A 23,417-nucleotide genomic window follows, 5' to 3' on the forward strand; every position below is an offset into this window, starting at 1 on the left:
CCCAGTGCTCCCAGTAACCCCTCAAGGACCATCCCAGTACATCCCAGTATGGCCCAGTAACGCCTCAGGGACCCTCCCAGTGCTCCCAGTATGGACCAGTCCCTCCCAGTAACCCCCAGTGCTCCCAGTAATGACTCAGAGGCTCTCCCAGTATGTCCCAGTACATCCCAGTTCCTTCCCAGTAACCCCTCAGGGGCTCTCCCAGTGCTCCCAGTATGGCCCAGTAACTCCCAGTTCCCTCCCAGTATGGCCCAGTAACCCCCAGTGACTTCAGAGGGCTCTCCCAGTGCTCCCAGTACATCCCAGTAACCCATCCAAGACCCTCCCAGTCCCTCCCAGTATGGCCCAGTTCCCTCCCAGTGCTCCCAGTAACCGCTCAGGGGCTCTCCCAGTGCTCCCAGTACGGCCCAGTAACCTCCCAGTAACCCCTCAGGGACCCTCCCAGTAAGCCCCAGTACATCCCAGTATGGCCCAGTAACGGCTCACGGACCCCTCCAGTGCTCCCAGTATGGCCCAGTATGGCCCAGTGCTCCCAGTATGGCCCAGTGCTCCCAGTAACTGCTCTGAGACCCTCCCAGTGCTCCCAGTATGGCCCAGTGCTCTCCCAGCTCCCTCCCAGTAACTCCCAGTACATCCCAGTGACCCCTCAGGGGCTCTCCCAGTGCTCCCAGTATGGACCAGTACATCCCAGTAAGCCATCCGAGACCCTCCCAGTAACTCCCAGTTCCCTCCCAGTAACCCCCCAGGGACCCTCCCAGTGCTCCCAGTATGGCCCAGTAACTTCCCAGTAACTCCCAGTGCTCCCAGTAAATGCTCAGGGACCCTCCCAGTAACTCCCAGTAACTCCCAGTTCCCTCCCAGTGCTCCCAGTACATCCCAGTATGTCCCAGTGCTCTCCCAGTTCCCTCCCAGTAACCCCTCAGGGACCCTCCCAGTGCTCTCCCAGTATGGCCCAGTCCCTCCCAGTGCTCCCAGTAACCGCTCAGGGACCCTCCCAGTGCTCCCAGTATGGACCAGTATGTCCCAGTGCTCTCCCAGCTCCCTCCCAGTAACTCCCAGTTCGCTCCCAGTAACCCCTCAGGGGCTCTCCCAGTGCTCCCAGTATGGCTCAGGAACCCCTCCAAGATCCTCCCAGTGCTCCCAGTAACCCCTCAGGGACCCTCCCAGTAACTCCCAGTAACTCCCAGTTCCCTCCCAGTGCTCCCAGTAACCCCTCAGGGACCCTCCCAGTGCTCCCAGTGCTCCCAGTATGGCCCAGTCCCTCCCAGTGCTCCCAGTAACCCTTCAAGGGCTCTCCCAGTGCTCCCAGTATGGACCAGCTCCCTCCCAGTAACTCCCAGTACATCCCAGCAACCCCTCAAGGGCTCTCCCAGTGCTCCCAGTATGGCCCAGTAACGGCTCGGGGACCCTCCCAGTGCTCCCAGTACATCCCAGTAACTCCCAGTGCCCTCCCAGTGCTCCCAGTAACCCCTCAAGGGCTCTCCCAGTGCTCCCAGTATGGCCCAGTACATCCCAGTGTTCCCAGTAACCGCTCAGGGACCCTCCCAGTAACTCCCAGTCCCTCCCAGTAACGGCTCAGAGTCCGTCCCAGTTCCCTCCCAGTGCTCCCAGTATGTCCCAGTTTGTCCCAGTATGTCCCAGTTTGCTCCCAGTCCCTCCCAGTTTGTCCCAGTTCCCTCCCAGTCCCTCCCAGTAAAGGCTCAGAGTCCATCCCAGTCCCTCCCAGTCCCTCCCAGTTTGTCCCAGTTTGCTCCCAGTTCCCTCCCAGTTCCCTCCCAGTCCATCCCAGTCCCTCCCAGTCCCTCCCAGTCCCTCCCAGTCCCTCCCAGTCCCTCCCAGTCCCTCCCAGTCCCTCCCGGCCAGCGCCGACTCCTCGTTCTCTTTTCTTTATTCCCAAATTTGGGGAATTTTGGGGAAATTCGGAGACTTTGGGGGATTCTGGGGTGAATTCTGGCAATTTTGCGGTCCAGTTTGAGGATTTTTAAATAAATTTTATTTTTATTTTGGGGGTAAACTTGAATATTTTGGGGTACATTTGAATATTTTGGGGCACATTTGAATATTTGGGGGTAAATTTGAATATTTTGGTGTGCATTTGAATATTTTGGGGTGCATTTGAATATTTTGGGGGTACATTTGAATATTTTGGGGTAAATTTGAATATTTTGGGGGTAAATTTGAATATTTAGGGGTAAATTTGAATATTTTGCGGTGCATTTGAATATTTTGGGGCACATTTGAATATTTTGGGGTACATTTGAATATTTTGGGGCACATTTGAATATTTTGGGGTAAATTTGAAAATTTTGGGGGTAAATTTTGTCCATTTTTGGGGCTGAACTTTGGGGCAAAATTTGCAAAGTTTGGATGAATTTTGGGAATTCGGGGTGAATTTTGAGGCAATTTTCAGGATTTTTGGGGTAAATTTGAATTTTTTAGGGTAAATTTTGGATTCTGGGGCTGAACTTGGGGCAAGGTTTCTTTTTGAGGGTAAATTTTGGATTTTTGGGGTTGAATTTTGGGTAAATTTTGCAATTTTGGGATAAATTAGGATTTTTGAGTAAATTTGGGTGAATTTTTGGGTAAATTTGATTTATTTTTGCTGTTGGGGTAAATCTGGAAGATTCTTGTCTATTTCGGGGACCGAATTTTGGGGTAAATTTTGCGATTTTTTGATAAATTTCAATTTTTTAGTTGAACTTTTGGGTGGTTTTTGGAGCAATTTTGGGCAAAACTGGGAAATTTCAGGTGACTTTTGGAGTAAATTTGGGGTCAATTTGAAATTTTTTGGGGCTGAATTTTGGATAAATTTTGCGATTTTTGGAAGAATTTCACCATTTTTTGGTGAGTTTTGCGGATTTTTCGGGGATAAATTTCGGGATTTTCGCGGGAATTTCGGGATTTTCGCGCCCCCCCCCTCAGGGCGTGGGGGCGGGGCCGCAGTGGGGGCGGGGCTGGGGGAGGGGCGGGGCCGGGGGGTGGGGGAGGGGCGCCCCTCCCCCCTCCTGCAGCAGCCGCGCCCCCAAACGCTCGAGCTCGTCCAGGCTGAGGCCGCGCAGGGAACGCTCGTAGTCCTGCACGGGAGAGAGAGGAAAAATCCACCGGGGAACCCCAAAATCCCAGCCCAAAACCCCCCAAAAAAATCTCCTCCAAACCGCCCAAAATCCCCCTGAAAATCGCCCCAAAACTCCCCAAAATTCCTCCCAGAAACCGACCCCGAAGGCCAAAAAATTCCCCCAAAATCCCACCCAGGACCCCAAAAATCCCATCCTAAAAATCGCCCCAAAACTCCTGAAATTCCTCCCAAAAATCCCCCCAAAAACCGACCCAGAAGCCCAAAAATTCCCCCCAAAAATCCCACCCAGGACCCCAAAAATCCCATCCTAAAACCCCCCCAAAATCCCCCCGAAAATCGCCCCAAAACTCCTGAAATTCTTCTCAAAAATCCCCCCCAAAAACCCAAAAAATTCCCCCAAAAATCCCACCCAGGACCCCCAAAATCCCATCTTAAAATCCCCCCAAATCCCCCCGAAATCGCCCCAAAACTCCCCAAAATTCCTCCCAAAAACCGACCCAGAAGCCCAAAAAATCTCCCCAAAAATCCCACCCAGCACCCCAAAAATCCCATCCTAAAAATCGCCCCCAAAATCCCCTCGAAAATCCCCCCAAAACTCCCCAAAATTCCTCCCAAAAACTGACCCAGAACGCCAAAAAATTCCCCCAAAATCCCACCCAGGACCCCAAAAATCCCATCCTAAAAATCGCCCCAAAACTCCTGAAATTCCTCCCAAAAATCCCCCCCAAAAACCGACCCAGAACGGCCAAAAAATCCCCCAAAAATCCCACCCAGGACCCCAAAAATCCCATCCTAAAAATCGCCCCAAATCCACCCGAAAATCACCACAAAACTCCTGAAATTCCTCCCAAAAATCCCCCCCAAAACCGACCCAGAAGCCCAAAAATTCCCCCAAAAATCCCAACCAGGACCCCAAAAACCCCATCCTCAAAATTGCCCCAAAACTCCTGAAATTCCTCCCAAAAATCCCTCCCAAAACCGACCCAGAAGCCCAAAAATTCCCCCAAAAATCCCAACCAGGACCCCAAAAATCCCATCCTAAAAATCGCCCAAAATCCCTGAAATCGCCCCAAAATCCCAACCCAAAATTGCCCCAAAACCCCTCAAATCCTCGCAAAGATGGAAACCCCAAAAATTCCTCCAAAAATCCCACCCAGAACCCCAAAAATTCCCACCCCAAAATGCCCCAAAAGTTTCCTCCAAAATCCCTCCCAGGACCCCCCAAAGCTCCCACCCAGAACCCCCAAAATCTCCTCCAAAAAAGCCCCAAAAAAGCCCCAAAACTCCTCCAAAAAATCCCCCCAGAAATCCCTTCGAGACCCCAAAATCAACCGGGGGGACCCCAAAATCCCACCCTAAAAATCCCCCCAAAAATCCCAAAAAAATCCCCCCCAAAATCGCCCCAAATCCCAACCCAAAATGGCCCCAAAACTGCCGAAAATTCCTCCAAAAAATCGCCCCCAAAAATCAACCGGGGGACCCCAAAAATCCCACCCCAAATTCCCCCCCAAATCCTCAAAACCCCCCAAAAAATCGCCCCAAAATCCCACCCTAAAAAATCCCCCAAAAATCAACCGGGGGACCCCAAAATCCAACCCTGAAATCGCCTCAAAAATCCCCCCCAGGACCCCAAAAACTCCCCCAAAAACCGACCCGGAACCCCAAAAAATCCCCTCAAAAATCCCCCCAGGACCTCAAAAAATCCCCCAAAAAATCAACCGGGGGACCCCAAAAAATCCCCCCAAAAATCCCATCCGGGACCCCAAAAATCCACAGGGGGACCCCGAAAATCCCACCCGAAAATCCCCCCCGGGACCCCAAAATTCCCATCCCAAAATCCCCTCAAAAATCCCCGAAATCGCCCCAAAAATCCCGACCAGGAACCCCCAAAATCGCCTAAAAAATTCCTCCAGAAATTCCCCTACAGGACCCCAAAAATGCCCCCAGGGAACCCAAAAAGTCCCCCCAAAACTGACCCGGGACCCCAAAATCCCCTCAAAAATCCCCAAAATCGCCCCAAAATCCCGACCCAAAACCGCCCAAAATTCCTCCCAAAAACCCCCCGGGAGCCCAAAAATCCCATCCTAAAACCTCCCCAAAATCCCCCAAAATTCCCCCCAAAATCCCTCCAAAAAATCCCTCCCAGGACCCCTCAAATTCCCTCAAAATCACCCCAAAAATTCCTCCCCAAAACCCCAAAAAATCCAAAAATATCCCTAAAATTCCCCCCCCAAAAACCCCAAAAAATCCAAAAATATCCCTAAAATTCCCCCAAAATCACAAAATTTACCCCAAAACTCCCCTAAAAATCAGCCCAAAAATCCCCCAAAATCCAAAAAAATTCCCTAAAAACCGCCCCAAAATCCCCAAATTTTCCCCCAAAATCCCCAAATTTGCCCCAAAAATTGCCCCAAAATCCCCAAATTTTCCCCAAAACACCCCAAAATTCCCAATTTTTCCCCCAAAATCGCCCCAAAAATCCCAAATTTTCCCCAAAATTTCCCAAATTTTCCTCCAAAATCGCCCCAAAACCCCCAATTTTTCCCCCCAAAACCCCCAATTTTTCCCCAAAAATCGCCCCAAAACCCCCAAATTTTCCCCCCCAAATTCCCAAATTTTCCCCAAAAATCGCCCCAAAACCCCCAATTTATCCCCGAAAATCGCCCCAAAATCCCCAAATTTTCCCCCAAAATCGCCCCAAAACCCAAAACCATCCCCCCAAAACCCCCCCGAACCCTCCCGACCTCCTCACAAATCCCAAAAAATTTCGGAAAAATCGCCCCAAAATCACCAGAAAACCCCAAAAAATCGCCCAAAAAATTCCCTGCAAATCCCAATCATCCCCCCAAAATCCCCCAAACTCACCCCAAAAAAACCCCAAAACCCAAAAATGCCCCAAGAATCGCCCCAAAAAAACAAATTTTGCCCAGAAATCACCCCAAAACCCCTAAATTTTCCTCAAATTTTCCCAAAAAATCCCAAAATCCCCAAATTTTCCCCCAAAATCCCCAAATTTTCCCCAAAAATCGCCCCAAAACCCCAAACTTACCCCAAAAAACCCCAAAACCCCCAATTTTCCCCAAAAATCGCCCCAAAACCCCAATTTTTCCCCAAAATTCCCAATTTTCCCCAAAAATCGCCCCATAACCCTCAAATTTTCCCCATAAAACCCCAAAATTTCGCCCCAAAACCCCCAAATTTCCCCAAAAATTCCCAATTTGTGCCCAAAAATCGCCCCAAAACCCCCAAATTTTCCCGAAAATTCCCAATTTTCCCCAAAAATCGCCCCAAAAATCCCAAATTTTCCCCAAAATTTCCCAAATTTGCCCCAAAAATTGCCCCAAAACCCCCAATTTTTTCCCAAAAAACCCCAATTTTCCCCCAAATTTCCCCCAAATTTTCCCCAAAACTCACCCCAAAACCCGCAAATTTTCCCGAAAATTTCCCAATTTCTCCCCCAAAAATCCCAAAATTTCCCAAATTTCCCCGTCACTGACCATGAGCAGCGGCTGCCGCCCCCTCCGTCCCTCTGGGACCCCGAAGCGCCGCCCCAGGGTCGGCCCCGGAGGGACCCCAAAAACCCCAAAATCCCCAAATCGACTCCAAATCCCTCCGGAACCCCCCAAAATCCCCAAATTCCCCTCCAACATTCTCCCGCAAAGCCCCAAAATCCCCTAAAAATCGCCCAAAAACCCAAAACCATCCCCCCAAAACCCCCCGACCCCCTCACACATCCCCCAAAATCCCCGAAAAATCGCCCAAAAAATCCTCCGCAAATCCCAATCATCCCCCCAAAATCCCCAAGTCACCCCAAAAAATCCCCAAAACCCGAAAATACCCCAAGAATCGCCCCAAAAAAACCAAAATTTGCCCAGAAATCGCCCCAAACCCCCCAATTTTTCCCCGAAAATCGCCCCAAAATCCCCAAATTTTCCCAAGAATCGCCCCAAAAATCCCAAATTTTCCCCATAAACCCCCAAATTTTCCCAAAAAAATCCCAAAATTTCTCAAATTTTCCCCCCAAAAATTCCCAATTTTTCCCAAAAATCGCCCCAAAACCTCAAATTTTCCCCAAAAATCCCCAAATTTTCCCCATTTCCCCCGTCACTGACCATGAGCAGCTGCTGCCGCCCCCTCCGTCCCTCGGGGACCCCAAAGTGCCGCCCCAGGGCGGCTCCGAGCGCGGCCCCGAAGGGACCCCAAAAACCCCAAAATCCCCAAATCCACCCCATAATTCCATAATCCCATAATCCCCAAATTTCCCCCCCCCAAAAAAACCCCCAAATTTCCCGATTTTTCCCCCAAATCCCCCCAAACCCCATTCCCGCCATTCCCTGCCACTGACCATGAGCAGCGGCTGCCGCCCGCGCCGGCCCTCAGGGACCCCGAAGCGCCTCCCCAGGGTGGGCCCCGAAGGGACCCCAAAAACCCCAAATCGACCCCATTATCCCATAATCCCCAAATTTTCCCCCCCAAAAAAAACCCCAAAATTCCCGATTTTTCCCCCAAATTCCCCCAAATTCCCTAAATCCCCGCGGTTCCCTGGCGCTGACCGTGAGCAGCGGCTGCCGCCCGCGCCAGCCCTCAGGGACCCCGAAGCGCCTCCCCAGGGTGGGCCCCGAAGGGACCCCAAAAACCCCAAATCGACCCCATTATCCCATAATCCCCAAATTTTCCCCCCCAAAAAAAACCCCAAATTTCCCGATTTTTCCCCCAAATCCCCCCAAACCCCATTCCCGCCATTCCCTGGCGCTGACCGTGAGCAGCGGCTGCCGCCCGCGCCGGCCCTCACAGAGCCCGAAGCGCCTCCCCAGGGTGGGCCCCGAAGGGACCCCAAAAACCCCAAATCGACCCCATTATCCCATAATCCCCAAATTTTCCCCCCCAAAAAAAACCCCAAATTTCCCGATTTTTCCCCCAAATCCCCCCAAACCCCATTCCCGCCATTCCCTGGCGCTGACCGTGAGCAGCGGCTGCCGCCCGCGCCGTCCCTCAGGGACCCCGAAGCGCCTCCCCAGGGTCGGCCCCGAAGGGACCCCAAAAACCCCAAATTTTCCCCCAAAAACCCCAAAATCCTCAAATTTTCCCCCAAAATTCCCAAATATTCCCCAAAAATCGCCCCATAATCCCAAATTTTCCCCCAAATTCCCAAATATTCCCCCAATCCCCCAAAATCCCCGCGGTTCCCTGGCGCTGACCGTGAGCAGCGGCTGCCGCCCGCGCCGGCCCTCAGGGACCCCGAAGCGCCTCCCCAGGGTGGGCCCCGAAGGGACCCCAAAAACCCCAAAATCCGCAAATTTTCCCCCAAATTTTCCAATTTTTCCCCCAAAACACCCCAAAATCCCCCAAATTTTCCCCCAAAAACCCCCAAAATTCCCAAATATTCCCCAAAAATCGCCCCAAAAACCCCAAATTTCCCCCCAAAATCCCACAAAAGTTCCCAATTTTTCCCCAAAAAATCGCCCCATAACCCTCAAATTTTCCCCAAAAATTCCCAATTTGCCCCCAAATATCGCCCCAAAATCCCCAAATTTTCCCCAAAAATCGCCCCAAAAATCCCAAAATTTCCCAAATTTCCCCGTCACTGACCATGAGCAGCGGCTGCCGCCCCCTCCGTCCCTCTGGGACCCCGAAGTGCCTCCCCAGGGCGGCCCCGAAGGGACCCCAAAAACCCCAAAATCCCCAAATTTTCCCCAATTTTCCCCCAAAATTTCCCAATTTTTTCCCCAATTTTCCCCAAAAATCGCCCCAAAATTTCCCAAATTTCCCAAATTTCCCCTGCTGCTGACCGTGAGCAGCGGCTGCCGCCCCCTCCATCCCTCGCTGACCCCGAAGTGCCTCCCCAGGGTGGGCCCCGGAGGGACCCCAAAAACCCCAAAATCCCCAAATTTTCCCCAAAAATTCCCAAATGTTACCCAAAAATCGCCCCAAAACCCGCAAATTTTCCGGAAAATTTCCCAATTTTTCCCCCAAAAATCCCAAATTTTCCCCATTTCCCCCGTCACTGACCGTGAGCAGCGGCTGCCGCCCCCTCCGTCCCTCTGGGACCCCGAAGTGCCTCCCCAGGGTCGGCCCCGAAGGGACCCCAAAAACCCCAAAATCCCCAAATTTTCCCCAATTTTCCCCCAAAATTTCCCAATTTTTTCCCCAATTTTCCCCAAAAATCGCCCCAAAATTTCCCAAATTTCCCAAATTTCCTCGGCTGCTGACCGCGAGCAGCGGCTGCCGCCCCCTCCGTCCCTCGCTGAGCCCGAAGTGCCTCCCCAGGGCGGCTCCGAAGGGACCCCAAAAACCCCAAAATCCCCAAATTTTCCCCAAAAATTCCCAAATGTTACCCAAAAATCGCCCCAAAACCCGCAAATTTTCCGGAAAATTTCCCAATTTTTCCCCCAAAAATCCCAAATTTTCCCCATTTCCCCCGTCAGTGACCGTGAGCAGCGGCTGCCGCCCCCTCCGTCCCTCGCTGAGCCCGAAGTGCCTCCCCAGGGCGGCTCCGAAGGGACCCCAAAAACCCCAAAATCCCCAAATTTTTCCCCAAAAATCGCCCCAAAACCCCAAATTTTCCCCAAAATTTCCCAAATTTCCCCGTCACTGACCGCGAGCAGCTGCTGCCGCACCCTCCGTCCCTCGGGGACCCCGAAGTGCCGCCCCAGGGCGGCCCCGAGCGCGGCCCCGAAGGGACCCCCGGGACCCCCGGGCTCCTCCGCGGGGGGGGGCGGGGCTGGGGCGGCCTCGGCCCCTCCCCCCCCCGGCCGCGCCCCTCCCCCCCCCGGCGCCGCCTTCAGCACCAGGTTCAGGCGGGCGGAGGGGCCGATGCGGTAATCGCACAGACGGCGATCGTCTACAGGGGAAATTCATTAATTCCGGGTTAATTGGAGTGAAATTAATGAAATTTTATATGAATAATACATATCTATATGTTATATATAGAAATAATTATATATATGTAATTTATATATATAATATTCAGGGCCGATGCGGTAATCGCACAGACGGCGATCGTCTGGGGGGGAAATTCATTAATTCCGGGTTAATTTAATTAATATTAATTAAATTTTATATGAATAATACATATCTATATGTTATATATAGAAATAATTCAATAGATATAATTTATGTATATAATATTCAGGCCCGATGCGGTAATCGCACAGACGGCGATCGTCTGCGGGAATTTAATTAATATTAATTAAATATTGATTAATAATAATTAATATTAATTAAATTTTATATTAATAATATATATCTATATATTATATATGTAAATAATTATATAGATATAATTTATATATATAATGTTCAGGGCCCGATGCGGTAATCGCACAGACGGCGATCGTCTGGGGGGGAAATTCATTAATTCCGGGTTAATTGGAGTGAAATTAATGAAATTTTATATGAATAATATATGTTTATACGTTATATATAGAAATAATTATATATATGTAATTTATATATATAATGTTCAGGGCCCGATGCGGTAATCGCACAGACGGCGATCGTCTGGGGGGGAAATTCATTAATTCCGGGTTAATTGGAGTGAAATTAATGAAATTTTATATGAACAATACATATCTATATGTTATATATAGAAATAATTCAATAGATATAATTTATATATATAATGTTCAGGGCCCGATGCGGTAATCGCACAGACGGCGCTCTTCTGGGGGATTTAATTAATATTAATTAAATATTAATTAATAATAATTAATATTAATTAAATTTTATATTAATAATATATATCTATATATTATATATGTAAATAATTATATAGATATAATTTATATATATAATATTCAGGGCCCGATGCGGTAATCGCACAGACGGCGCTCGTCTGGGGGAAATTAATGAATTAATTATGGGTTAATTGGAGTGAAATTAATGAAATTCTATATATATAAATAATATATATATATATAATGAAAGGGCCCGATGCGGTAATCGCACAGACGGCGCTCGTCTGCGGGGATTAATTAATTAATTCCGGGTTAATTTAATTAATATTAATTAAATCTTATATGAATAATATATATCTATATTTTATATATATAAATAATTATATATCTGTAATTTATGTATATAATATTCAGGGCCCGATGCGGTAATCGCACAGACGGCGCTCGTCTGGGGGATTAATTAATTCCGGGTTAATTGGATTGAAATTAATGAAATTCTATATATATAAATAATATATATATAATAATATATAATTATCCGAGGGCCCGATGCGGTAATCGCACAGACGGCGCTCGTCCGCGGGATTAATTCATTATTTAATTTGATTAAAAAAAGAAACCAAAACTGTCTCGAAAAGAGCCTCAAAATAACCCAAAAAACTCCTCCAAAATAAACCAAAATAAGCCAGAATAACTCAAAAATAACCCAAAGATATCCCCCCAAATTAACACAAAAATCCCCCAAAATAACCCAAAAATAGCCCCAAAACCGTCCCCAAAATAGCCCCAAAATATTCCAAAAATAACCCAAAAATATCCCCCAAAATACTCCAAAAAGAGCCCAAAAATAACCCCAAAAATAACCCCAAAAAGACCCTAAAATAACCCAAAACCAACACAAAAATACCCCCAAACCACCCCCAAACAAACCTAAAAGAACCCAAAAATATCCCCCAAAATAACCCAGAAATCTTCCCAAATCCATCCCAAAAATGGCCCCAAAGGAGCCCCAAAATACCGGAAAAGAACCTCAAAAATTACCCCAAAATATCCCAAAATGAGCCCAAAATCAGCCCAAAACCACCCCCGAAACCACCTCCAAACCCCCCAAAAAGCCCAAAAAACTCCAAAACCACTCAAAAAATAACCCTGAAAAAAAACCCAAACCACCCCAAAATCAATGCCAAAATAGCCAAAAAATACCCAAAATAACCAAAAAATACCCCCAAAATAACCAAAAAATAGCCAAAAAACCGCCCAAAATAGCCAAAAAATACCCAAAAATAACCAAAAACCCCCCAAAAAACAGTCAAAAATACCCAAAAATAGCGCCAAAATCCCCCAAAATAACAAAAAAAAAAACCCACCAAAAATAGTAAAAAAATACCCCAAAATAGCCAAAAAATACCCCAAAATAACAAAAAAAACCCCCCCAAAAAATAGCCAAAAAATACCCCAAAATACCCCAAAAAATACCCCAAAATAGCCAAAAAAATACCCCAAAATAACAAAAAAAATACCCCAAAATAGCAAAAAAATACCCCAAAATACCCAAAAAAATACCCCAAAATAGCCCAAAATACCCCAAAATAACTCCAAGAATACCTCCAAGAATAACACAAAAATAACCCCCAAACCATCCCAAAAATAACACAAAAAGAATCCCCAAAATGTCCCCCAAAAAAACCCCAAAACAACTCCAAAGTGACACCAAAAATACCCAAAAAGAACCCCCAGAATGGCTGAAAAGAACACAAAAATACCCCCAAAGCCACCCCAAAAATACAGAAAAAATCCCCAAAAGGACCCCAAAAATAACCCAAAAATAACTGGAAAGGAAACCCCAAATGAGCTCAAAACAGCCCCAAAAGAACCCCAAAAATAACCCAAGAAGATCCCAAAATATCCCAAAAATATCCCCAAAAATAGCACAAAATACCCCAAAAATATTCCCCAAAACAGCCCAAAAAGAATCCAAAAATATTCCTACAAATCACCCCAAACCTCAAAATCATCCCCAAAATAACCCCAAAAAGAACTCAAGAACCTCCCCCAAAATAACCCCAAAAAACCCCAAAATAACCTCAAAAATAACCCAAAATAACCCCCAAAATAAGCCAAAAAAACTCCCAAAATAACCCAAAATAACCCCCAAAATAACCCAAAAAAACCCCAAAAATAACCCAAAATAATCTCAAAAATAACCCAAAATAACCTCAAAAATAACCCCCAAAATAACCCAAAAAAACCTCCAAAAATAACCCAAAATAATCTCAAAAATAACCCAAAATAACCCCCAAAATAACCCAAAATAACCCCAAAAATAACCCAAAATGCTCCAAAATTCCTGTAAAAAAGACTCCAAAAATGTCCAAAAAAAGCCCCAAAAGAGCTCCAAAAATGCCCCCAAGCAGCTCCAAAAGATCCCAAAACCCCCAAAATCCCGAAATATCCCAGAGGCATCGCAAAAATGGCTCCAAAACGCCCCAAAAAACCCCAAAATCGGCCCCCAAATCATCCTGAAAGTCACTCCAGAAACGCCAAAAATTCTCCAACCGAACCCAAACCCACCTCCCATAACACCCCAAAAATCCTCCAAAATAACCCCAAAATAACCCCAAAATCACCCCAAAAAATAACACAAAATCACCCCCAAAATAACCCCAAAAAATAACCCAAAATCACCCCAAAAATCCTCGCCAAAAAACCAAAATAACCCCAAAAATCTCCCAAAATAACCCCAAAAATAACCCCCAAATAACCCCAAAAATCCCCCCAAAGAACCCCAAAAATCACCCAAAAAATCCCCCAAAATCAGCCCAAAAATAACCCCAAAAATCCCGAAAATAACCCCAAAAAATAACCCTAAAGAACCCCAAAATCACCCCAAAAATAACCCAAAATCACCCCAAAAATCCCCCAAAATAACCTCAAAAATAACCCAAAATAACCCAAAAACAACACCAAAAATCACCCCAAAAATTCCCCCAAATCACCCCAAAAATCCCCCAAAAATCCCCCAAAAATAACCCAAAATCACTCGAAAAAAAACCCCAAAATAACCCCCAAAAATAACCCAAAATAACCTCAAAAATACCTCCAAATAACCCCAAAAATCCCCCAAAAGAACCCCAAAAAATAACCCAAAATCACCCCAAAAATGCCCCAAATCCTCGCTAAACAGCCCCAAAATCACCTGAAATAACCCCAAACAAAGTCCCCGAATTCCCCCAACATTTCAAAAATGTCAAAATCTAAAAAAGTCCCAAAATTCTCCCCAAAAATTCCCAAAAAAATTCCCCCAAAATGGTCCCAAAACTTCTAAAATTCCCAAAAATTCCCAAAAATTCCCAAAATTTCCCCAAAATCCCCCCAAAATTCAAAATACTCCCACAAATCCAAAATAATCCCAATAAACCCCCCCAAAATCCCCCCAAACCTCCCCAAAACGGTCCCAAAACTTCTAAAATTCCCAAAAATCCCCAAAAAATCCCCAAAACTTCCCCCCAACATTCAAAATTTCCCCCAAAATCCCCTGAAAATCCCCCCAAAAACCGCCCCAAGATCCCCCCGAACCTCCCCTAAATGGTCCCAAAACTTCTGAAATTCCCAAAAATCCCAAAAAATCCCCCAAAATCCAAAATAATCCCCCAAATTTTCCCCCAAAAATCCTCCTGAACCTCCCCAAAATGGTCCCCAAACTTCTGAAATTCCCCAAAATTTCCCCAAAAAAATCTCCCAAAATTGAAAATAATCCCCAAAATCCCCCCAAAAATCCTCCTAAACCTCCCCGAAATTGTCCCCAAACTTCCAAAATTTCCCCCCAAAAATTCAAAATAATCCCAAAAATCCCCTGAAAATCCCTTGAAAATCCCCAAGAAACCGCCCCAAAATCCCCCCGAACCTCCCCTAAATTGTCCCCAAACTTCTGAAATTCCCCAAAATTCCCAAATTTCCCCAAAACGTCTCCCAAAACTTCAAAATATTCCCAAAAACCCCCTGCAAATCCCCAAAAACCGCCCCCAAATGCCCCCAAACCTCCCCTAAGTTGTCCCCAAACTCCAAAAATTCTCCCAAAATTCCCCAAATTTCTCCCCCCAAATGCCCCTGAACCTCCCCAAAATGGTCCCCAAACTTCTGAAATTCCCCAAAATTCCCAAAAAAATCCCAAAACTTCCCCCAAAAATTCAAAATAATCCCAAAAATTCCCTGCAAATCCCCAAGAAACTGCCCTAAAATCCCCCCGAACCTCCCCTAAATTGTCCCCAAACTCCAAAAATTCCCCAAAATTCCCCAAATTTCCCCAAAACGTCTCCCAAAACTTCAAAATAATCCCAAAAATCCGCCTAAACCTCCCCAAAATGGTCCCCAAACTTCTAAAATTCCCAAAAATCCCAAAAAATCCTCTAAAAATGCAAAAAAAACCCAAAATTTTCCCCCAAAAATTCAAAATATCCCCAAAAATCCCCGGCAAATCCCCAAGAAACCGCCCCAAAATCCCCCTGAACCTCTCCTAAATTGTCCCCAAACTTCTGAAATTCCCCGAAATTCCCAAAATTTTCCCCAAAATTAAAAAAATCCCCCAAATTTTCTCCAAAAAACCTCCTAAACCTCCCCAAAACTGTCCCCAAACTTCCAAAATTTCCTCCCAAAAAATGCAAAATAATCCCAAAAACCCCCTGCAAATCCCCAAGAAACCGCCCCAAAATCCCCCTGAACCTCCCCAAAATTGTCCCCAAACTTCTGAAATTCCCAAAAATTCCCAAAATTTCCCCTTAAAATGTCCCTAAACCTCCCCAAAATGGTCCCGAAAACTTCTAAACTTCCCAAAAATCCCAAATTTTCCCTGAAAATCCCCAAAAATCCCCTAAAAATCTCCCCCAAATCCTCCTAAACCTCCCCTAAATTGTCCCCAAACTTCTGAAATTCCCCAAAATTCCCCCAAAAATTCAAAATAATCCCAAATTTTCCCCCCAAAATCCTCCTAAACCTCCCTGAAATTGTCCCCAAACTTCCAAAATTTCCTCCCAAAAATGCAAAATAATCCCAAAAATCCCCTGCAAATCCCCAAGAAACCGCCCTAAAATCCCCCCGAACCTCCCCTAAATTGTCCCCAAACTTCTGAAATTCCCCGAAATTCCCAAAATTTCCCCAAAAAATCCCCCAAAAATCCCCTGAAAATTCTCCCGAACCTCCCCTAAATTGTCCCCAAACTCCAAAAATCCCCCAAAAATTCCCCCAAAAATCCCCAAATTTCCCCCCCAAATCCCCCTAAACCTCCCCAAAATGATCCCCAAACTCCAAAACAATCCCAAAAATCCCCCCAAAAATTCAAAATAATCCCAAAATTTCCCCTGAAAATCCCCTGAAAATCCCCCCGAACCTCCCCTAAATGGTCCCCAAACTTCTGAAATTCCCCGAAATTCCCAAAATTTTCCCCAAAATTAAAAAAATCCCCCAAATTTTCTCCAAAAAACCTCCTAAACCTCCCCAAAACTGTCCCCAAACTTCCAAAATTTCCTCCCAAAAATTCAAAATAATCCCAAAAATCCCCTGCAAATCCCCAAGAAACCGCCCTAAAATCCCCCTGAACCTCCCCAAAATTGTCCCCAAACTTCTGAAATTCCCCGAAATTCCCAAAATTCCCCAAAATTTCCCCAAAATGCCCAAAGCCCCGCCCTACCCGCGAGCGCGGTGCCGCGGTACAGGAGGCGCTGCTGCGGCACCGGCACCTGGAGGCGCTCGGCCACGAGAGCCTTGAGAGCGGCCACGGAGTCCTGCGGGGACACCTGGGGGGGAAACGGCCCCGAGTGAGCCCCAAAATAACCCCGAAACCGGCACAAAATAACCCTGAAATGGGCACAAAATAACCCCGAAACGGGCACAAAATAACCCCGAAATGGGCACAAAATAACCCCGAATGAGCCCCAAAATAACCCCGAAACCGGCACAAAATAACCCTGAAATGGGCACAAAATAACCCCGAAATGGGCATAAAATAACCCTGAAATGGGCACAAAATAACCCCGAAATGGGCACAAAATAACCCCGAAATGGGCACAAAATAACCCCGAAATGGGCACAAAATAACCCCGAAATGGGCACAAAATAACCCCGAAATGGGCACAAAATAACCCCGAATGAGCCCCAAAATAACCCCGAAATGGGCACAAAATAACCCTGAAATGGGCACAAAATAACCCTGAAATGGGCACTAAATAACCCCGAAACCGGCACAAAATAACCCCGAAATGGGCACAAAATAACCCCGAAATGGGCACAAAATAACCCCGAAATGGGCACAAAATAACCCTGAAATGGGCACAAAATAACCCTGAAACGGGCACAAAATAACCCCGAAATGGGCACAAAATAACCCCGAAATGGGCACAAAATAACCCCGAAACCGGCACAAAATAACCCCGAAATGGGCACAAAATAACCCCGAAACGGGCACAAAATAACCCCGAAATGGGCATAAAATAACCCTGAAATGGGCATAAAATAACCCTGAAATGGGCACAAAATAACCCTGAAATGGGCACAAAATAACCCCGAAATGGGCACAAAATAACCCCGAATGAGCCCCAAAATAACCCCGAAATGGGCACAAAATAACCCTGAAATGGGCACAAAATAACCCCGAAATGGGCATAAAATAACCCCGAAATGGGCACAAAATAACCCTGAAATGGGCACAAAATAACCCTGAAACGAGCACAAAATAACCCTGAAATGGGCACAAAATAACCCCGAAATGGGCACAAAATAACCCCGAAACCGGCACAAAATAACCCCGAAATGGGCACAAAATAACCCCGAATGAGCCCCAAAATAACCCCGAAACCGGCACAAAATAACCCCGAAATGGGCATAAAATAACCCCGAAACCGGCACAAAATAACCCCGAATGAGCCCCAAAATAACCCTGAAACGAGCACAAAATAACCCCGAAATGGGCACAAAATAACCCCGAAATGGGCACAAAATAACCCTGAAATGGGCACAAAATAACCCTGAAATGGGCACAAAATAACCCCGAAATGGGCACAAAATAACCCTGAAATGGGCACAAAATAACCCCGAAATGGGCATAAAATAACCCCGAAATGGGCACAAAACCCCCCAAATCACCAAACAGTCCCACAGAAATTCAAAAAAATTGCCCTCAAAAGTCATCAAAAATATCCCAAAAAAATTCCACAAAAATTCAAAAAAATTCCCCCCGAAATCACCAAACAGTCCCACAGAAATTCAAAAAAATTCCCACCAAAAGCCTCAAAAATATCCCAAAAAAATCCCACAAAAATTCAAAAAAATTGCCCCAAAAGCCTCAAAAATATTCCAAAAATATCCCACAAAAATTCAAAAAAATTCCCCCCGAAATCCCCAAACAGTCCCCACAGAAATTCCAAAAAAATTCCCACCAAAATTCTCAGAAATATCCCAAAAAAAATCCCACAAAAATTCCAAAAAAATTCCCCCCAAATCCTCAAAAAATCCTCAAAAATATTCCAAAAAAATCCCACAAAAATGCCTCAAAAAAATTCCCCCAAAATTCTCAGAAAATCCTCAAAAATATCCCAAAATATCCCACAAAAATCCAAAAAAATTCCCCTCAAAAATATCCCAAACAAATCCCACAAAAATTCAAAAAACTCCCCCCAAAATCCTCAAAAATATCCCAAAAAAATCCCACAAAAATTCAAAACAATTCCCCCCAAAAAATCCTTAAAAAACCCCAAAACATCCCCCCAAAATCCTCAAAAATATATTAAAAAATCCCCAAAAACTCATCAAAATCCTCAAAAATATAAAAAAAAAATCCCACAAAAATTCAAAAAAATTCCCCACAAAAGCGTCAAAAATATTCAAAAAAAATCCCACAAAAATTCCAAAAAAATTGCCCTAAAAGCCTCCAAAAACCCTCAAAAATATCCCAAAAACATCCCCCAAAATCCCTTAAAAAACACAAAAAAAATCCCCCCAAAATCCTCAAAAATATTTAAAAAATCCCCAAAAGTCATCAAAAATCCTCCAAAATATCCCCAAAAAATCCTCAAAAATTCCCCCCTAAAATCTCCCAAAAAGTCCCTAAAAATTCGCCCCAAAATCCTCAAAAATATTCTAAAAAATCCCGAAAAATCCCCCTCAAAAAAAGTCCCTAAAATCCTCCAAACAATCCCCAAAAATACAAAAAACTTCCCCCAAAAGCCTCCAAAAATCCTTAAAAATATTCCAAAAAAATCCCACAAAAATTCCAAAAAACTCCCCCCAAAATCCTCAAAAAATCCTCAAAAATATCCCAAAAAATCCCCCAAAAAACCCTAAAAAATATTCCAAAAAATTCCTCCCAAAATCCTAAAAAACCCCAAAACATCTCCCTAAAATCCTCAAAAGTCATCAAAAATCCTCAAAAATATCCCCAAAAAATCTTCCAAAATCTTCCAAAAAAACCCCACAAAAATTCAAAAAAATTCCTTCCAAATCCTCCAAAATATTCCAAAATCATCCCCCAAAATCCCTTAAAAAACACAAAAAATCCCCCCCAAAATCCTCAAAAATATAAAAAAAAATCCACAAAAGTCATCAAAAATCCTCAAAAATATCCCCAAAAAATCTTCAAAAATTCCCCCCTAAAATCTCCCTAAAAATCCCTAAAAATTCGCCCCAAAATCCTCAAAAATATTCTAAAAAATCCCGAAAAATCCCCCCAAAATCCTCAAAGAATTCTAAAAAACCCCCAAAATTCCCCCCTAAAATCCCTCCAAAAATCCTCAAAAAATTAAAAAAAAAAAAACCAAAAAAAAATTCTCAAAAAAATCCCCAAAATATCCCCCAAAATCCTCAAAAAATCCTCAGAAATTTTCCAAAAAAAATTCCCCCAAAAATCCTAAAAAGGATAAAAAATTCCCCCTAAAATCCCCAAAAAAATCGCTCAAAAATTCCCCTCAAAATCCCCCCAAAATCCTCAACAACATTCCAAAAAATCCCAAAAAATTAAAAAAAAAAAAAATCCTAAAAAACCCCACAAAAATTCCCCCAAATCCCAGAGAAATCCTAAAAAGTGACCAAAAACTCCCCAAAAAATCCTCAAAAATATTCAAAAAATCAAAAAATTCTCCCTAAAATCCTCAAAAATATTCCCAAAAAATCCTCAAATAATTCTCAAAAATTCCCCCCAAAAAACTGAGAAATGTTTTTAAAAATCCACAAAAATCCTCAAAAATATTAAAAAAAAATCCCCCCAAAATCCCCAAAAATCCAAAAAAATCTGCCTAAAATCTCTCGAAAATATTTCAAAAAAATCCTCAAAAAATCCTAAAAAACCCCAAAAAATCCCCCTAAAAATTCTAAAAAATATTCCCAAAAAATCCTCACAAATTCCCCCCAAATATCCTTAAAAAATTACAAAAATTTCCCCCAAAATCCTCAAAAATATTCCCAAAAATCCCCAAAAAATCTCCACAAAAATCCCCAAAAAATCCCTAAAAAATCTCCCCCAAAATCCTCAAAAATCTCCCAGAAAATCCCCAAAAAATCCTTTAAAAATCCTAAAAAATCTCCCCAAAATTCGCCTCAAAAATCCCCAAAATTCCTCAAATCTCTCCCCCAAAAAATCCAAATAACCCCAAAAATCCTCCAAAAATCCTCAAAAAATGGTGAAAAATTCACCCCAAAAAATCCTCAAAAATTCCCCAAATCCCCCCCAAAAAATCCTCAAAAAAATCTCAAAATTTCCCAGAAAATCCCCCCAAAAATCCCGAAAAATATTCCAAAAAAATTCCTCAAAAAATGCGAAAAAATCCCAAGAAAATCTCCCAAAAATCCTCCAAAAATGGCTCAAAAATGGTGAAAAATTCACCCCAAAATCCCCCAAAAAAACCTCAAAAATTCCCCAAATCCCCCCAAAAAAATCCTCAAAAAAATCTCAAAATTTCCCAGAAAATCCCCCCAAAAATCCCGAAAAATATTCCAAAAAAATCCTCAAAAAATGCGAAAAAATCCCCCAAAAATCCCCCAAAAATGGCCCAAAAATGGTGAAAAATTCACCCCAAAATCCCCCAGAAAAATCATCAAAAATTCCCCAAATCCCCCCCCCAAAAATCTCAAAATTTCCCATAAAATCCCCCCAAAAATCCCGAAAAATATTTCCAAAAAATCCTCAAAAAATGCGAAAAAATCCCAAAAAAACTCCCAAAAATCCTCCAAAAATCCCAAATATTCCCCCAAAACCCCTCACAAATATTCCAAAAAAATCCCCAAAATATCATCAGAAATCCCCTTCAATTCCAAATTTGAAATTCCAAATTTTCCCCAAAATTCACCGAATTTCCCCCAAAATTCCTCTACAAAAACATCCCCAAATTCCCCCTCAAAAAATCCAAATTTCCCCAAAATTTCCCTTAAAATCTAAAAAAAATCCTCCAAAAATGGCCCAAAAATGGTGAAAAATTCACCCCAAAATCGCCCAGAAAAATCAAAAATTCCCTGAAAATCTCCCCAAAAATCCCCTCAGAAAAAACCGGAAATTCCCCAAATCCCCCTCAAAAATTCTCCAAAATTCTCCAAATTTCCCCGAAAATCTCCCCCAAAATTCCCAAATCCTCAAAAATCCCCCAAAGTCCCCCCAAACCTCCCCAAATCCCCACAAAAAACCCAAAAAAAACAAAAAAAACCAAAAAAAAACAAAAAAAAAAACCCAAAAAATCGGAATTTCCCCTCAGCCCCTCCCCCACCTGGAGGCTGCACTCGCGGCCCTGCAGCGCCTTCACCGTCAGCAGCATCGCGGGCCCCAAACCCCAAAAAAACACCAAAAAACACCAAAAATCAACGCGGGGACCCCAAAAATCAACGTGGGGACCCCAAAAATCAACTCGGGGACCCCAAAAATGTAAAATATTCCTCAGGAAAACCCAAAATTCCTTAAATTTTCCCCAAAATTCAGCGGGAGCGCCGGGAGCAGCGAGTTGGGAGGACTCGGGGATAGAGCGGCACCGGAAGTAGCAGCGAGAGGCAGAGAGCGGCACCGGAAGTTCTCTAGAGTGAGGAGAAAATGGCGGAATGACCACAGACCCGGAGGGAAAAGGAAAATCAACTCGGGGAACCCGAAAACCAAGTCGGGGACGCGCAAAACCCCGAAAAATGTAAAAAATTCCTCAGCGAAACGCAAAACTCTCAAAATTTTCCCCAAAAATCAGCGGGAGCGCCGGGAGCAGCGAGTTGGGAGGACTCGGGGATAGAGCGGCACCGGAAGCAGCAGCGAGAGGCAGAGAGCGGCACAGGAAGCTCCCGGAGATGAGGAGAAAATGGCGGAATGACCACAAACCGGGAGGGAAAACGAAAATCAACTCGGGGAACCCGAAAATCAACGCAGGGATTCCAAAAACCCCCAAAAATGTAAAAAATTCCTCAGCGAAACCCAAAAATCTCAAAAGTTTCCCCAAAATTCAGCGGGAGCGCCGGGAGCAGCGAGTTAGGAGGACTCGGGGATAGAGCGGCACCGGAAGTAGCAGCGAGAGGCAGAGAGCGGCACAGGAAGTTCTCTAGAGTGAGGAGAAAATGGCGGAATGACTCAAAACCCCGCGGGGATCCCAAAAATCCCCTCAGGAACCCCAAAAATCAACTCGGGGACCCAAAAAATGTAAAATATTCCTCAAAGAAACCCCAAAACCATAAAAATTCCTCCAAAAATCAGCGGGAGCGCCGGGAGCAGCGAGTTGGGAGGACTCGGGATAGAGCGGCACCGGAAGTACCATAGACACGAAGACAGAACGGCGGGAAATTACCGGAAGTGGGCGGGGCTTTGGCAGAACAAGATGGCGGCGCCCACGGAGATGCTGCAGCTGTATCCTGGGAATTTGGGGGAAATTTGGGAATTTTTTGGGAATTTTTGGGCGGAATTTGGGAATTTTGGGGTCTTGAGGAACCCCCGGATCCCTGAGGGAGCTCTGGGGAGAATTTGGGGGATTTGGGGGGTTCCGGGAGGGTTTTGGGGGGAAATTTTGGGAATTTTTGGCAGAATTTTGAGAATTTGCGGGAATTTTGAGAATTGAATTCGGGGCAGATTTTCGGGAATTTTTCCGGAATTTTTTTTTGGGGGGACTTTTTACGGATTTAGGGGCGGTTTGGGGGGGGTTCAGGGCCGGTTTTTTGGGAATTTTGGGGGTATTTTTGGGAATTTTGCCTGGATTTGGGGAATTTACGAGATTTTCTGGGAAAATGTTGGGAATTCTGGGGTAAGTTTGAAATTTTTTGGAACTCTGGAGAGATTTTTCTGGAATTTTGAGGGGAATTTTTTTTATTTTAAGGGGATTTTTCGGGAATTCCACCCTGATTTGGGGAATTCTTGGGAATTCTGGGGGGACTTTTTTGGTTTTTGGTATTTCTGGGATTTTTGGCGGGAATTTTCGCGAATTTTGGGGGGGATTTCGGGGGAATTTTCGCGAATTTTGGGGGGATTTTTGGGGTCATTTTTTGGGGGGAATTTTGGGGTTATTTTTTGGGGGGAATTTGGGGGGCAATTTTTGGGAATCTCAGGCGGATTTTTCAGGATTTTTGGGGGGGAATTGTTGGGAATTTCGGGGGAATTTTCGGGAATTTTGGGGCTGATTTTGGGGTGAATTTCGGGGGAATTTTCGGGAATTTTGGGGTGAATTTCGGGG

At 44.8% G+C, this 23,417-nt stretch overlaps 1 protein-coding gene across 1 annotated transcript; it reads right to left on the bottom strand.

Moving 5' to 3' along the window:
• Positions 1 to 1,870: 1,870 nt before the first annotated feature.
• UBL4A (ubiquitin like 4A) lies at positions 1,871 to 21,721 on the bottom strand. The gene is made up of 4 exons (XM_059491535.1): positions 21,492 to 21,721; positions 16,436 to 16,541; positions 9,673 to 9,917; positions 1,871 to 3,074 (listed from the first exon to the last, which is right to left on the bottom strand). The coding sequence occupies exons 1-4, from the start codon at positions 21,537 to 21,539 to the stop codon at positions 2,919 to 2,921; spliced, it is 555 nt and encodes a 184-aa protein (XP_059347518.1). The 5' UTR covers positions 21,540 to 21,721; the 3' UTR covers positions 1,871 to 2,918.
• Between the last annotated feature and the right edge of the window lie 1,696 nt (positions 21,722 to 23,417).

This window comes from Ammospiza nelsoni, chromosome 35, assembly GCF_027579445.1.
Source record: "Ammospiza nelsoni isolate bAmmNel1 chromosome 35, bAmmNel1.pri, whole genome shotgun sequence".
Taxonomy (NCBI): domain Eukaryota; kingdom Metazoa; phylum Chordata; class Aves; order Passeriformes; family Passerellidae; genus Ammospiza; species Ammospiza nelsoni.